This window comes from Cebus imitator, unplaced genomic scaffold (genome assembly GCF_001604975.1).
Source record: "Cebus imitator isolate Cc_AM_T3 unplaced genomic scaffold, Cebus_imitator-1.0 Scaffold271, whole genome shotgun sequence".
NCBI classification, from domain to species: Eukaryota; Metazoa; Chordata; class Mammalia; order Primates; family Cebidae; genus Cebus; species Cebus imitator.
In genome coordinates, this window is record NW_016107586.1 from 532 (window position 1) to 16,737 (window position 16,206).

General features: G+C 39.3%; 1 protein-coding gene across 1 annotated transcript in view; it reads left to right on the plus strand.

The window, feature by feature from the left end:
• Window positions 1-2,505: 2,505 nt before the first annotated feature.
• The window catches only part of LOC108284149 (VPS10 domain-containing receptor SorCS1-like), a gene marked incomplete at its 5' end in the record, with an annotated part of 113,382 nt that continues 99,681 nt past the window's right edge, over window positions 2,506-16,206 (plus strand). The window contains 7 exons of the mRNA XM_017500802.2: window positions 2,506-2,608; window positions 2,873-2,949; window positions 4,803-4,894; window positions 7,870-7,977; window positions 9,705-9,822; window positions 11,301-11,431; window positions 14,846-14,959. Of these exons, the coding sequence (XP_017356291.2) occupies window positions 2,506-2,608; window positions 2,873-2,949; window positions 4,803-4,894; window positions 7,870-7,977; window positions 9,705-9,822; window positions 11,301-11,431; window positions 14,846-14,959 (743 nt within the window). The remainder of the gene's footprint in view (window positions 2,609-2,872; window positions 2,950-4,802; window positions 4,895-7,869; window positions 7,978-9,704; window positions 9,823-11,300; window positions 11,432-14,845; window positions 14,960-16,206) is intronic.

A 16,206-nucleotide genomic window follows, 5' to 3' on the forward strand; every position in this document is an offset into this window, starting at 1 on the left:
GGTGTCTTTTCTTCTCAGATTAGCATATCTCAGCCCTCTGAAAACCATAGCAACAGAGGCATGCTGAGATAGCCAATGGAAAAAAAGACATCTTTCCATTGTTTTTGTTTTTTGCTTTTTTTTCGTTTTGTATTAGAGATGGAGTCTCGCTCTGTTGCCAAGACTGGAGTGCGGTGGTGCGATCTAGGCTCACTGCAACCTCCACCTCCCAAGTTCAAGTGATTCTCCTGCCTTAGCCTCCCAAGTAGCTGGGATTACAGGCATCCACCACCACGACCAGCTAATTTTTGTATCTTTAGTAGAGAGAGGGTTTCACTATGTTGGCCAGGCTGGTCTTGAACTCCTGACCTCAAATGATCCACCCATTGCAGCCTCCTGAAATGCTAGGATTACAGGTGTGAGCCACCACACTCAGCCTGACATCTTTCCTTTGTGATGACAAGTGCCCCTTACCAAGTAATCCTTAGGTCTGGTGCAAACAAGTTTCAAAATCTTTCACCTGTGGCAAGCAACTGGCTTACGATTGCAAGCTGGGTGCTCTTTTGGCTAGGGATGTCCTCTTTGGTGGTGCAAACTCCTCTATTTAGCTCATATGTCTAGAGATAATCCCCAAGCAGTAGTCTACTTCTTGGAATGCCATATATTTGCTCACAACATTATTCAGATTATGTGGTTTGTAATCAAGCCCACATACTCCTGGCATTGCTCTGAGTAAAATAGTAAAGTGATGTCTTTCATATCCTAACAAAAAAACATTGCTTGATTTTGCAAGCTTCTATTTATTATCTTGTTTAGATTCTATGTTAGGTTTCACAATAGATGGAAAGCAGTATTTAATGAGTTATCTTTATTTATAGAGTGTATTCTTAGAGTGATATACCTGAAATAGATAATACAAGATTGTGCACAGTGAAATACATCGTAGATTAGAAGAGGGGAGACCCTGATAGGCTGCAGTTATAAGGAAGACTTTAAATGGAAAACTGCTTTTGCAATCCTGGTTTATCCTGTCTTAGCATCATCTGAATGTTGTACTGTGCTGTTCTGGAACATCCACAGCATTTAATTATATGAGTTCTAGTCTTCCTCTTGGACTAATAAAAGCCAAGCAGCTAGGCCTGATATTTTTTCTTATACGGGCTGTCTTATAGAACATTATAAAGTGAAAACTCCTTTTATTGAAAGATTTACATGAAATTTTTATGCAAAACAATCATTTATTACTGTTATTACACCTTGAGAATTTTACTTTGTTGGCAGTAAAGAAAATATGCAATTGTGATCTGCTGTTTTATTTCACCAGCATCCTGGCTGCTTTTATTCCTGAGTTTCATTTTCACTTTGTCATTTACTCCATCCTATATAAATTTAATCATTGTATCTGTAGATCTCTGAATGTCTGCTGGCTGAAACTTACAGAGCAGAATAAAAGTAATAACAGAGATACATTGGTGATTCCAAAAAGTCAAGTTGATAAGATTAGAAAGTAATCTTCCTGAGAGATGAAAAGAAATGTAGGTTCAAACACAAACTTATAGTTTTTGACAACGCAGTGCAAGAACTATTTTAAACAAAATTCATATAAGATTTATTATCCATTTTTTTCCTTGAAAACTATTGATATTTCAATCAGATAATTTGATCAAGGTTTCTGCACAAAGTCCCTTATATTTTCATTTAAATTTTTACAACTAGTGCATTTTGTCTACAAGTATGACTTTCAAGTTGAATAATTCTGATTCTGATCATATCCTGGTAGAGATATTGGATCAGTTGTTTGGTGGGTGTTGGGATAGTTTCACATGCTTTTCCTGTACAACTGAGACCAAGGTCTCAAATGGAGACGAGATGCCAACTGACTTTTTCAGAACCCTCCCAGGCCTCACTTTATCTTCTCTCCTGGATTCATATCCCATTTCTCCTCTTCGGTCTTTTCTGATAATATACTGTGCTACTCAGCTTTTCTGCTTCTTTTTCTTTGTTATTGTTATTACTCAGGCCGGAAACATTCTTTAATCTCTTGAACATCTACCCACAGTTCATAGCCTATCTATCTTTGCTTCAGGCACTGTTTGCTCTTTGGAGTCATTCATGATTCAAAGTTCAGCATAGTCTCTCCACCTTCTAGAATCTCATACTATTTTTTCTATACAATTTTATGGCTGTTAAAGTATTTTCTTTATGGTAATTAATAGAAGGATCACATGTCCTCTATATAAACTGTAAGCTCTGTAATGACAAAGATCAAATTAGATAATACCTAAAATGAAGGTGGTCTCTCCTTTACGAACTTGAAGGCTGTTTTACACTTAGTGGACACTAGATATTTGGGGAAATGAAAGATGGTGGGTAGCATAAGCACAGGTGCAAGGGTTGTTGGAGTGGTGCATGGATGTATGGTAAATGAGATGGTTGGTTAGATGGATGGATGGATGGACGACCTGATTCTAAGCTTCAAATGACCATTTTGATTATGTGATTTTATGACACTATTTCTCTTTTCAGCCCTATTGCTCACTACACCTTCACCTGAAGGTCTCTGAGAATCCTTACACATCAGGGATCATTGCCAGCAAAGACACAGCTCCAAGCATCATAGTGGCATCAGGTAAGAAGCTTCCCTGGTTTGCTGGCTGTGGTAAATAGTGTTTATTTTAAGAAGCTGTATATCTGTACTTGGAACTTAATAAGCAAGCTAAAATTATTTTTGAAAGGCATGTAAACCACCAGCCCTGAAGCAAGTCTGAAGAAAACCCCTGCACAGACAGAATTCTGGCAGTCAAAATCTTTCTCAGGCAGTGCACCTGCCGGTATAGTCCATTATTGCTGTTGCAGCAAGTTATTTTCACTAATGGTGGCCTTCTCTTTCTAGGTAATATAGGTTCTGAATTATCAGACACTGACATCAGCATGTTTGTCTCTTCAGATGCAGGGAACACTTGGAGGCAGGTAAGAGAACACTCTGGACCAACTTGCCAAAGTTTAAGTGGCATAAAAATTGTCCAGCTTTCTTCAGATCTGGGAATGTTTTCAGCAGTGCTGCACATAAATCCTAAAGACTGTGAATATGTTTATTTTTCCTTTTTTTAATAAAAATCTTAAATCTTTGAGTTTAGCAAATATTTATGCAGTTTGATTTTTTATCACTTAATAAAGAGGTTCTTTATTCAGAGCTTGTATGTAAGGACGTTTATAAGTCACAATGAAACCAAATTAAGTCTGACTAAATTTTTCCCGTCAATGAAAACCAGAATTCCTAAGGGTTTATCATATGTGAAATATGCAGCATTAAGAGTAGATTGCATGCCTAATGTTGAGTTGGCTCCATAAATTCCTCTTGCCTTGAAGTCAGAATAGGAAGGAATGCAGATTTCAAAATGGCCATTACCCAGGTGGTGTTCTGAGATGTTTAAATCTCATGTGGAAAAGACATAGTAATAACCATCGGGATGCATATATTAGAGAAAGTAGAAATGGAATACTTTAAACCAGTGTGTTTAGCTTAAGTGCTTCCTGCCTTTCTTCTGAATGAAAGTTAGATACCCATAGCTTATAAAACAGGCATTTAATGAGGTTTGGCAATCTTAACAAGATATGTGCCTAATGCATGGTTGTTATACTTCAATAAATATGTTTTAATAACCTACTGACGTTTAATTATCATACAATAACTAGCACTGTAAATTGAAATTTAATGCACAGGTAATCACACTTAGCAATGAGAGCACTCTGCTTTAAATTTTAGACAGAGATGTCCACATTATGTTCCAATTGCCATTTCTTAGCTTCAGATCCTTTATAGATCCTCAGTGGGATCCTGATATTTTGAGAGGAGGAGGTAGGGAAGAAATTTACATAAGAAACCCCAGAGCAATTGATCTTGGAGGTATGAAGAAACTTGGACTATTCTAAGTAAATTTCTTCTGGAGAATAGCTAGAGATCCAGGATCTCATTTTCTTCTTTCCAACACCCCACACAAGGCAAAGAAGTCTCTACTTCTATAGCCTTTGGATGCATCTTGAGTATAAGAAACAAATTGGAAGAAAATTGTCTATAATGTAACTCTAGGCAAGGCTATACTAATAATCTGACTGAGATAACAGCATGCATCTTATATAGAAAGGACCTGGATGCTGTTTCCAGTGTTTCTCCATTTGACTTCAAATTTGCTTCTCTACCTTTGGGGAAATACACAATGACACATGTACTCAAAGATGACAACAGAACTCACCATGATTTTGGTGGAGGCTTTGTTAATTAAACAAGAACACTTTTCATTGATAACAGTTGGAAACTACAACTACAAATAGATCTGGAAAGGCCACTGTAATGCAGCAAGTCCAAGCTCCATCCATTACTATATGCACGATCTCGGACAAGTTACCATATCTCTCTAAACCTTAGGTTTCTTGTCTATGAAAATGAGACTGTTGGAGTAAATGGTCTCTAAGTTTCCCTCTATCTGGAGCTGTGTAATATATGACAGTTAACCAATATTCTGACATCATTATAACTGGAAATCAATAGAAATTATCATGAAAATGAAGGAATATAAGCATGAACCCATGAATATTCATTCTTTAAATTTATATTATGCACACCTAAAGTTATTTTACATAACACCAGTGGTACAGTAGCCCATGTTGGGAAGAACTGTTCTATAACTTTATTTTTCTGCAGATTTAGGGAAACTTACTTAGTCATGGGAAGGATTTTTTGTTCTCATGTGAATACTGATTCTCTGAAGCCTGAGTATGTGTGGATGTGGATGTGTGTCTATGTATGTGTTTTCCTCATCTAGATCTTTGAAGAAGAGCACAGTGTTTTGTACCTGGATCAAGGTGGAGTCCTGGTTGCTATGAAACACACATCTCTCCCAATTCGACATCTTTGGTAAGGGCACCTGCTGCCTGTGAGATCTGCACCTGTTGGTCCTGCACTGCTAAGATCAGTCTAGGAGTCAGGCTATCAAACTGTGACTGTTTTGTAGTAAATCTGTTACCAAAATGCCAGGATGTAGGGAGGCAAAATAGCACACTCCCTCTTGGCGGGGGTGGGGGGGCGGCGGGATCAGCAGCAAGGCTGCTGTGAACTTTGGTTGAACTTCAGGGAAGTAAAACCACAGTAGGAGGATGTGTATGTCTTAGAGAGAACAAACGGACCTAAAAATATAACCAGTTTTCGCTAACCTTGCTGCAAAATAGTTTTTAGCTGAAATATGTTAACTAAAGTATAAAAATAATAGCCACAGACTGTTCTCAGTAACTGCACCCTCCCTCTGCTATGTGCTTTATGAACATATAAAATAAAATACATGAAAACAGTTTGGGGATGGAGAGAGTAACATCCTCACCTCCTTAATCGCCTGGCCCAGCTTTCTGTATGTCTGTGTCTGTGTCTTTTCTTATCCCCCACTGTTCCCTCTTAAGTCCTTAAACCCTTGTGCAGCACGGAACGTAGCACATGCCAGACCAAGGGTTTGGTCCAGGTCTTGTTACTCCCCACACAAAAAACCAATCCACTGAGACAACAAATATTGCCAGGGAAGAAGGCTTTAATTGGGTGCTGCAGCTAAGGAGATGGACAATCAGTCTGTCTCTAATGATTAAAATTAGGGGTTTATATAGAGTGAAGAAATGTAACTAGGTGTGGGAAAACAGGAATTAGGGAGGGGTAAGGAAGAGGAGGTGAGGAAGAGGAGGTGGTCCACAGGAAGCAAGTTGTCAATTAGGCAATCATGATGGGTAAGTAGTCTGGCTTCTCACTGGCCAGATGCCTTTGTCTGGTAAGTTTCAGCTCCCTGATACTACCTGAGAGGCCTGATGGTTCGTTTCCTGAGAAAGGAACTCAGATAAGACAAATGTAACTTTCTCAAGTTTTAAGACAGGGAGGGTCAATTTATTTATTTGTTTTTTTCTTTACTGTCTCAGCCTCCCAAGTACCTGGGATTACAGGCATATGCCACCACGTCAGGCTAATTTTTGTATTTTTAGCAGAGATGGGCTTCATCATGTTAGTCAGGCTAGTTTTTCAAACACCTGACCTCAGGTGATCAGCCCACCTTGGCCTCCCAAAGTGCTGAGATTACAGGTGTGTGCCACCATGCTCGGACAGAGGTATTTGTTTGTTTGAAACCAAGTCTTGCGCTGTTGCCAGGCGTGATCAATTTCTGTGTCTATTCAAAGAAACTATAATCATCAGTTCTATGGGAAACTTGTACCAGTTTCAGATTGTCAGGAGGGGAGGTAGGAGAGAGAGGGAGAGGGAGAAAAGGAGAGAGTGAGGGGGGAGAGGGAAAGAAAGAGAGAGAGAGAGAGAAGTATTACTCCCTGAGAGAGAAATTGCATTATACTTTGCAAATGTGACAATACTTTCACCCTCACACCTTTACCAGCATGTTATTCTCTCAGCATGATCACAGGTAGAACAACGTTCATAATCAGGTATAGTCTCTGAATAGCTTGACCTCTTGCAGTAATCTTTCGCAAATAACATCTCCTGGAGTTTAATATCTGTATCAATTTTTGCATTCCACACAGAGCCACTTCATGGCTTTTCTTCAAACCTAACAGGACCTGGACAAAATCCTTGGCATTTTGGTGACAGATTTACTACAAAAACAGTTTGATAACTCATGACAGTTCTGCTCCAGTCTCATTTCTCCTGATCTTGCTTTCTTGTTTTTCTTTTTTGAGGTGATATTCCACAATTCTGCCTGTGCCTGTCCCATTCATGGATATATAAGGCCTAACTTCTAGAGGAGTTATCAATAGACTCTTTCATCTGTGTTTTTGAAAGTGGTTCTCCGTGTATATGAGTTTGTCCAAAATCAAAAGCCTGGCTTTCCTTCTACTGTTAGTTACTTTGATGACTGAAGGGAAAGCTGCAAAAGAGAAAAATAAGGCTTAGCTTGGGCAAGGGCATTCATAAAGAAACGTAGAGCAAAAGTAAAGGTCCCAAGTGACCATCTTAGTTCATTTGGGCTGCCGTAACAAAATGCCATAAACTGGGTGGCTTATAAACAACAGAAATTAATTTCTCATAGTTCTGGAGGCCGAGATATCCAGGATCAAGGTGCTGGCAGATTGAGTGTCTAATGAGGACTCCACTTTCCGGTTTATAGATGGTACCATTTTGCTGTGTCCTCACATGGTGGAAGGGGCAAGGCAGTTCTCTGAGGCCTCTTTTATAAGATCACTAATTCCTTTCATGGATGGTCCACACTTATGATCTAATCACCTCCCAAGGTCTCCATTTCCTAATACCATCACATTGGGATTAGATGTTCAACATTTGAATTTTAGAGAGGACACAAGCATTTAGACCATTTCAGTGATCATCAGGACTGAAGAATTATCTTCTCTTCCTTTCAAAAGTGTGTCCTGTACTCATTCATTCAATGAGTTCAACCAGGATTTATAGGTGTAAGAAGGACACACTTGGGACTTAGTCACTTAGAGATGGGTTGGTTGAAATCTAAGTAAACCTTACAAGATCATCGCTCATCAGGATCACCTGTAAGACTCGTTAGACAGTAGTGAGGTTTTGGAAAGGGTCGAGAGCTTGAAGTCTAAGAAATAATAAAATATCCAAACTTTGAAAACGTTTATTAAAAACTGACAGTTATTCCCATTTAATGTAGCTCTCCCTTCATTGACGTTTTAATACATCTGTGTCCTGACGGCTTGGCTAACTGTATTTCTATCTTCTAATATAATTAAGAATACTTATTCATATGAAAGGCTCATTTTGACAATGCCCCCAGCTACTTTTAACATGTATTATCTCCTGGTTAAGAGTATCTTTGCTTTGAAATGACTTTTCTCCCCGTTTGGAGACCTGATTACTGATATATTTTATATCATTAGGTTGAGTTTTGATGAAGGGAGATCTTGGAGCAAATACAGTTTCACATCTATTCCACTTTTTGTGGATGGGGTTCTGGGTGAGCCTGGAGAAGAGACTCTCATCATGACGTAAGTTGAAAACTATGATGTGTTTCAGCCTTCGTAGAAAAGAATAATCCAGAAAAATGTTTTATAGCTATGCCTGTTTGATTTGCAGCTATTAGATTTGAGGTTGTTGCATCTTACTGCAAGAGCGTACAACAGATAGGAAAGAAAAACGTTGGCAGCTATTTCTTGGTTCTTTGATAGTATTTTGGAGACCCAGTCTGAGGTGCATAGAGAAATTAGAAGTGATGATTTCAATAAGAAATAAAGCTGTACATTTAAAACTTTAATAATAAGAAACTGAATATGTAGAATATCTCAGGCATATAGGAATGACTTCACTTTAAGTCAGAAGATAGTGTTTCAACAAAATGCCACAAAGCATTGTATTTTTCCTGGGCTTTTTACCTAACCCAATTATGAGGCATATTAGGAAAACCATGAGAACATTCTGTTCTTATGAAATTGCATTTATACTCATTTTTGCCTGGAATGTGATGATCATTAATTTGTGAAAGATTGTAACTTGGCTGCCTATGGGTTTCAATACATGGACTTTAAAGTATGAAACTGATATTTCCTTCCTTTGGAAAATTGGACATGGAAAATAGAAAGGGAAAGTTGTAAAGTAGTTGATCTGATCATCAGTGAAAACTTTCAAGCCAAAGTGAATACTTGGTACATTTTCCAATTTCCTCCCCTACCATTACTACTTTTTTTAATGATAGAAAACAACAACAGAAATCTAATATGCCTGATAGCTACACTTTTGTCAATGGGAAACATAGCTAAATTAGCAATGCATTCCATAATTTGTCTTTCTTTAATTTTTATATTTTCTAAACAGAGATTTTATGAAGATGACCCAACAGGCCACTTCATGGCTTTTCTTCAAACCTATGATTGGTGATTCAAACATCTCAGTAAATACCTGAGTCTCTCTGAGTAAAGAGAGTAGACTGCACAGTGTAGGAAACCATTATAAGTCTTGGCTCTCCTGATCACTTTCACTAGGGTCTGGTGGGAAGGTAAAATGGCATGGAAACCATGCGAACTATGTACCTTAGCAAGATAACCTAGAAGTCTAATCTTGGACCATATAGAATACAGTATTTATGATTGTTTCTCAACTATATTTTCCCAGCCACTCCTGTGGCACAATATGTACAAGTGGGCTCTTGAATCAAACACTGTGGGTTCTGGTTCTACCTGCTATTATGACTTGATTTTGTGTTTTGCAATGTTAACAAAACTCATGGAACCTCATATTATCTGTGAAGTAGATCCAGTAATAGTACCCTCCTTGGCTGGGTGAGGTGGCTCACACCTGTAATCCCAGCACTTTGGGAGGCCAAGGCAGGTGGAGAGGTCAGGAGATCGAGACCATCCTGGCCAACATGATGAAACCCTGTCTCTACTAAAAATACCAAAATTAGCTGGACATGGTGGTGCGCACCTATAATCCCAGCTTCTCAGGAGGCTGAGGCAGGAGAATCGCTTGAACCAGGGAGTTGGAGGTCATAGTGAGCTGAGATCCTGCCACTGCACTCCAGCCTGGCGATAGAGAGAGACTTTGTCTCAAAAAAAATGAAAATAAAAAGTATCCTCCTCATGAATGCATTTTGAGGATGAAATGATATGATTCATGTAACGTGCTTAGCTGAGGGTAAATACTCCACAAATGCACTCTGTTGTTACTCTGTTGGCACTGTTATCATTGTGATTATTTTTTATCACCATGAACTCTGTAGAGTGTTTGGACACTTCAGCCACCGCTCTGAATGGCAGCTGGTCAAAGTAGACTACAAGTCCATTTTTGATAGACGGTGTGCCGAAGAGGACTACAGACCCTGGCAGCTGCACAGCCAGGTAGGAGGAAAAGAACTTAAACTGAGCCCTGGGCAGGAAGCATAGGTTGTGTTGGGGGAAAGCTAGTTGCTCAGGTATAGGAACTAGGATGCTCTAGGCCAGAATATCCATCTACTGTTTTCTTACACATTTTGTGTTCCACAGCAGTGAACAAACTCACCATTTATAGCTTGTTGGGAAGTCATTTCTGTTTTTTATTGTGCTAGGATATAATGGGATAAAATTCAAATGTGCTTGGCTTAGACTTATAACTTAAAATGAAATAGCAATTCAGCACTGAGATCCAAACATAATTCATCTGAGAATGTCATATGGTTGCATGGTGGGGGCAGGGATGCAAACAGGGACATAAAAAAACAAAGTTATGCTGGGTGAGCGTTTTGGAGAAATCCTTCTTCCCCTTCACCTTGATTCTTTGGAACTATATACTGCTTTTTGCCTCCTTGCAAGGTACTCCTGGTATGAGAATGCAGCATTATTAATAGGAAACTTTCCTTGTCTTGGCCTCTCACCTATTCAGCTTATATCAAAATGCTTAGATGGAAGTGTCTCTCCCTTGATTTCCCAAGATACAAGTCGTTCTGCAGATCTCTCAAAGGATATGGTGGAAGTACTTGCTGCAACACCATCACCATCTTCAGGCAGAAAAACATCATATTACCCCAAACCTAGACTAAGTAATATATTTAAATGTAGATGTGTAATGAAGCCAGTGAAAGGGAGTTTGCTCAAGAAAGACACTATACAGTAGATTAAGCAAAATTCTACTCTGGTCTTTCAGAAACACAAAAGGAGGAGTGTGTCTGATAGTGGGCTCTGCATTAGCTGGATACACCCACGCTGTTCAGAGGCTCAACAAGAAAATCACTCATTTACATTCCTGATATTTTCTCCTTTGGGATGCACAAGCATTGTGATATTCAAAGCTTTTATTTATTTTGTGGGAAAACACTGAATTTAGCTCTCTTGCTTGTCTGGTAGACTAACATAAAATCCGTGCTGTAAAGTCGTGTGGGCAGAGGCATAATAAATCAAGGCAAAATTAATCTTTATATTTCTTAGCAATGCTCCTCTTTCATGCTCTCATAAATGACCAACTGTATAAATCTTTTATTATAGGAGAATTGAACTTAATTACTACAGATTTGTTGGCAATATACTAGGTACCGGCTGAGTCTTACTTATCTGTATGTCCTTCATAGCACCGTACCTAACACTTTGCCAAATAGTGGTTTGATAAATACACACAAAATTAAGGATGTTATTTAATAATCCTCAATGATTGTTAGGATTGCCTTTATAGTCAAGTTGTATAATAGGGTTCTAGACATCAAAAGGAAAGTGTCGTTAGCACAAAGAGGGCTACCAAAGTTTACATTACACTAAGATTCGCAAATGTCTCCCTAAATGTCCCTCATGTGGGGCAGGGAAAGTCCAAGCTATGTGCCCAAGTGTCTGTTATCCTTCTCTCCCTGCAGGGGGAAGCATGTATCATGGGAGCGAAAAGGATATATAAGAAGCGAAAATCAGAGAGGAAATGTATGCAAGGAAAATATGCAGGAGCTATGGAATCTAAACCCTGTGTCTGCACTGAGGCTGATTTTGATTGGTGAGCTCCTGTAATTATCTCGTGGAGTCATTCAGTGTATCAAATCCACATGAGCCTTAATGAAAGCTTAGAATTGAAATAACGGTAGCATTCATAGGGCTAAGTGGCTAGCTTCATTTTCTTATAAAATTACCTTATAGTTTACTAGCTATGTGCATGTGTATATGGGAAAATCAAGGATTTCTTTAGACTGAAAGAGGACTCAGAGGATGGCTGGTAATTGTCTTCATATAACTGATAGATTCCTAGGACAAAAGGAGAGCACATTTGGCCAGCAGTGGTGGCTCATGCCTCCCGTCACTTCTGGAGGCTGAGGCTGGCATATCACTTGAGGTCAGGAGTTCGAGACCAACCTGGCTAATATGATGAAACCCCATCTCTGCTGAAAATACATAAATTAGCTGGGCATGGTGGTGGGCACCTGTAATGCCAACTACTTGGGAAACTGAGGCAGGAGAATCACTTTAACTTGGGAGACGGAGGTTGCAGTGAGCCGAGATTGCACCAGTATACTCCAACATGGTGTCAGACTGAGGCTATGTCTCAACAAAAGAAAAAGAGAGCAGATTTTTTCTGTGCTCCTTCAAACAGCAACACTGAAAACAGCAAGTGGACTTTTTAGGAAGCAAACAAACCTATTTGTGCTCTAGATGAAAGCTTTCTAGAATCTAGGATTTCCTGTAGTGGAATAATGGCCTTTTAAGGCAGTACATTTTATGTCCCTGAAAGTTTTCAATTCATAGTTAGCTGACCACAGCTTATGAGATTTGTGGAAGACCTTTCTGAACTCAGGGCAAGAATACATGCAATGGCATTGCAAATCTGTAACTTGGTGAACCTAGTGTTAAAGGAGACTTCTTGCTTTACCAGGATTAAGCTAGTTTAAACTGGAGAAGTACTGAGACACTGAGAGGTTAAACTAATCTCAGAGTGTCATAGACTTCTTCCTGAGACATTTGCTAAGCAGAAACCTAGCTTGTGGGCACAGTGAAGCCCTTCCCTTATTGTCGATGCTCATTGTTCAAGTAAGGCTTACAAATTATTAAGGACAAGTAGGTGGTAACTCCCTTGGTATTTTCCATTTTTTTTCTCCTCTTCTTTTTGCTTTTCCCTTATTGTTTATTTGTTTTTAATTTAGAGAATGTGATCACTAAATACGTACAAATGTGTTAAAGAATCTATACTTGACCTGCATAAGAACTAGTTATTCTTTAACAATTTATTTCTAGCTGTATAGCAATCTCAGGTTACATATTGAATCATTAAAATATCACTGATTGGACTGAGATACTGTGTACATACACATCACATGTCTTAGAACTAAGTTAAGCCTTCTTTTATGGTAGACATCTGGAGATATTCTCTGAATAAATAGTACTAAGAAGATCTGACAAGAGTGGCCACCAGCAGTCAGACCAATAACCCACAGATGTACCCCCTTGGTGAGGATGCCAAACCAAGAGCCAATATCTCTTTGGGCTCAGCCAGAGGGCAACAGAGCTTCAGTTACATTGGAGCTCAAAAGGAAATATTCAGGGGGCTGCCCCAATTGTGACTTCTGTTTTAGTCAGTGCAACATTATGACAGTGACAAAAATATTTTATCTTGTACTACTCTTTGGGACTGACACCCTGAAATGCATTCACAGGGAAAACTACCATGAGATTTTGTCAATCATCACATCCCTCTTTCTGAAGCGACTAATGCTGCTTCATCTACCCTATTCAAGGAAGATTTGCAAAGGAAGTTGCATCTTACATTAGTGATTTAGCTTTTGCCTTAAGAAACAGCCATTCTTTAGAAGGAGGCAAATTTATTATCTGGTAGACAACCAAAGAGAAAAAAAAATGAGATGAGATGTCCCAATTTCCTGATTTCTCCTCAAAACATTTGCTTCTCTGTACTCTTTGCTACGGGATCCAAAATAAGCCAGTCTTTTTGTTGTTGTTGTGGTTGTCATTTTTCTTTTTCAGTTGTAGCTAGTCAAAGTGAAAGGAATACCAGATAAGGAAAGCAGTTAGACTTCTCTTCTTCCCCATCCCTGGTACCTCTGTCTTGGCCCAATCCTTGCATTTGTGATTGAAATCGACTATTCATCCCACTAGCTGAAATGCGTTCTGAGAAGTGGGAAATGAATCATGAAGGAGGCCATTGTAAGGTTTTCTGGTCCAGTGGGATTTCTGTAACTGCATGATTTCTGAAAATATTTGTGAAGTCTCATCACGACCTTGTTGGGCTTCTCCCAGTAGCTGGAGTTTTGGTGATTACACCTGGCTGTAGTGTAATGAAAGGTGATTGTCAATGAGTTTTTCTCCTTGGTTTGGCTCTCTCCTGGACAGTTCCCCATATGCCTTTGCCTGTCCCTCTCCAGCATTTGCAAAGTAACTCCCTGAAGTGAACACTGGTTGTCCTATAGGTTCTGAAGTCTTCCTCCCCATGCTGCGTTGAACCAGCACCAAATCCAGCTAATATGTGCAGTATTCTAAGTACCAGCTGCCTGGTCACAGGCCCCTGAGCTGAGCCTGCTTCTCCCTTCCTGACCCTTGTGTGCCAGCATCTCACCTCCATTACACAGATGGGCCAATTCGTACTAATGCTTGCTGATTGCTGCCTGTGATTTGTCTGTGCATGTGGAGGTGCAATTTGTTGTCATTCTCTGTGTCCAAGTTCATCTGCCAGAAGCCAAGACTATCAGGCAATTCAAAGGCCACTAGAAGCCTGAAGGAGAGGAGGCTGAGAGGGAAGCCTTTGACTATTTCCAAAGTGGAGAGAGGATTTAAAGCAGTTAGTCCCAACTGGCAGTACTAACTGCCTAAGATGAAACCTTTCCTTGGGGGAATGCTCGAGACACTCCTGAAGGACATTGCCTTTTTGGCTATAACTTTGAAGCATATGGAGTTTGCACAGAGGGAGCTGGCTCAGCTCTGCTTGTTAGATCCAGATGTCTTGGAAGAGCATCCCAAAGGCATCACCAGTAATGAGGACTGTGCCACATGTGACCGTGTTAAACTCTGTGATGAATTTCTCACCAAGCGTTGAGTGTCACCACTACCCGTTTTCTCAGTATAGCTTTCTCTGGGCCCAGCCATCTGTATTGTTTATCCTTCTAATGAGAACACATCTACTCTCTCAGCTTAAGAGTGTTTAAATGGAATGACTGGTTGTGTAGGATATTTTCCTGAATAATTGATAGATATTCTATGAAAAAGAGGTCTATCTTTGAGAAGTCATTGATTCAGGGAATGCTTTTTTTTTTTTTTTTTTTTTTTTTTTTTTTTTNTTTTTTTTTTTTTTTTTTTTTTTTTTTTTTTTTGACTAATTGATGAGTACAGAACTTGGTTGTGGACAGACATGGAATTATTTTCAGTAGTTTTGCCACCTACTGAAAGGTTTTCCTTGGCTCTTTCCTAACAGCGACTATGGTTACGAGCGACACAGCAATGGCCAGTGCCTGCCGGCATTTTGGTTCAACCCATCCTCTCTGTCGAAGGATTGCAGCTTGGGACAGAGTTACCTCAACAGTACTGGGTAAGTGTCTGGAGTAGTGACCTTGAGAGGCGACCCTTTGCTGCTTTGGTGCACATGTTATACTGACAGAATGACTTTTCATCGAAGACCAAGCTTATTTCCTTACAGCACAGTGTAATTGCTTTTGTTCACTTTAACAATGAAGCACAACTGCACTAATAGTGCAAGTTTCACGTGAGAATCAGATCCCGGTTGCAAATTAAAAAGAGAAATGTTTCTTGGGTGAAAATGATGATGACGATATTAAAATAGAAATGTCTCCATTTTTTTTGACACTATGTTTTCAAACTATTTAATTATGTGAAATTACCTTTTACCCTCATGGTATCTATGATGAGGTAGGCCAAATAGATACTTCATATGTGCATTTCCTGGTTTATAGGTGTGGAACCTGGAATCACAAAAGGAGCTCATTGACTTTTTAAAAGTATATTACGGTTAATAGGAATGTATTTTGCTTCCTCTCTATGTTCAGTCTTGACCCATTTAAAGCATGCATTCTGACCTTTGTAAATCTGGAACTACATTCTAAAATTTGGTGTTTAATAATCTGTGTCATGGGGCTTATGCAATATTATTTAAGAAATACTATAAAAAGGAAAAAAACTCATAAATTTGTCCCAAATGTAATTGATGTCTATAAACTTTAAAATAGTGTGTGGAACCTATTTAAATTCTGATTCAAACAAATGATCTGTAAAAAAGATACATTTGAGCCATTGAGGAAAATTGAACATATATTGGTTGAGGTAATGTATTAGTTAGGGCATTCCAGAAAAATAAAACCAACAGGGTGAATATTTATTTAGAAAGAGATTTATTGACCCAGCTTGATGGCTTATGCCTGTAATCCCAGTACTGCACTTTGGGAGGCCAAGGCAGGCAGATCACTTGAGGTCAGGAGTTTGAGACCAGCCTGGCCAACTTGGTGAAACCCCGTCACTACTAAAAATACAAAAAAAAAAATTATCTGGGCATGGTGGTGTGGCATGCACCCGTAGTCCCAGCCATTCAGGAGGCTGAGGCAGGAGAATCACTTGAACCCGGGAGGTGGAGGTTGCAGTGAGCCGAGATTGAGCTACTGCACTCCAGCCTGGTCAACAGAGTGAGACCTTGTCTCAAAAAAAAAAAAACCAAAACGATGAGTTAGGGTCCTTTGTAGGGACATGGATGAACCTGGAAACCATCATTCTCAGCAAACTGACAGAAGAGCAGAAGATCAAACACCGCATGTTCTCACTCATAGG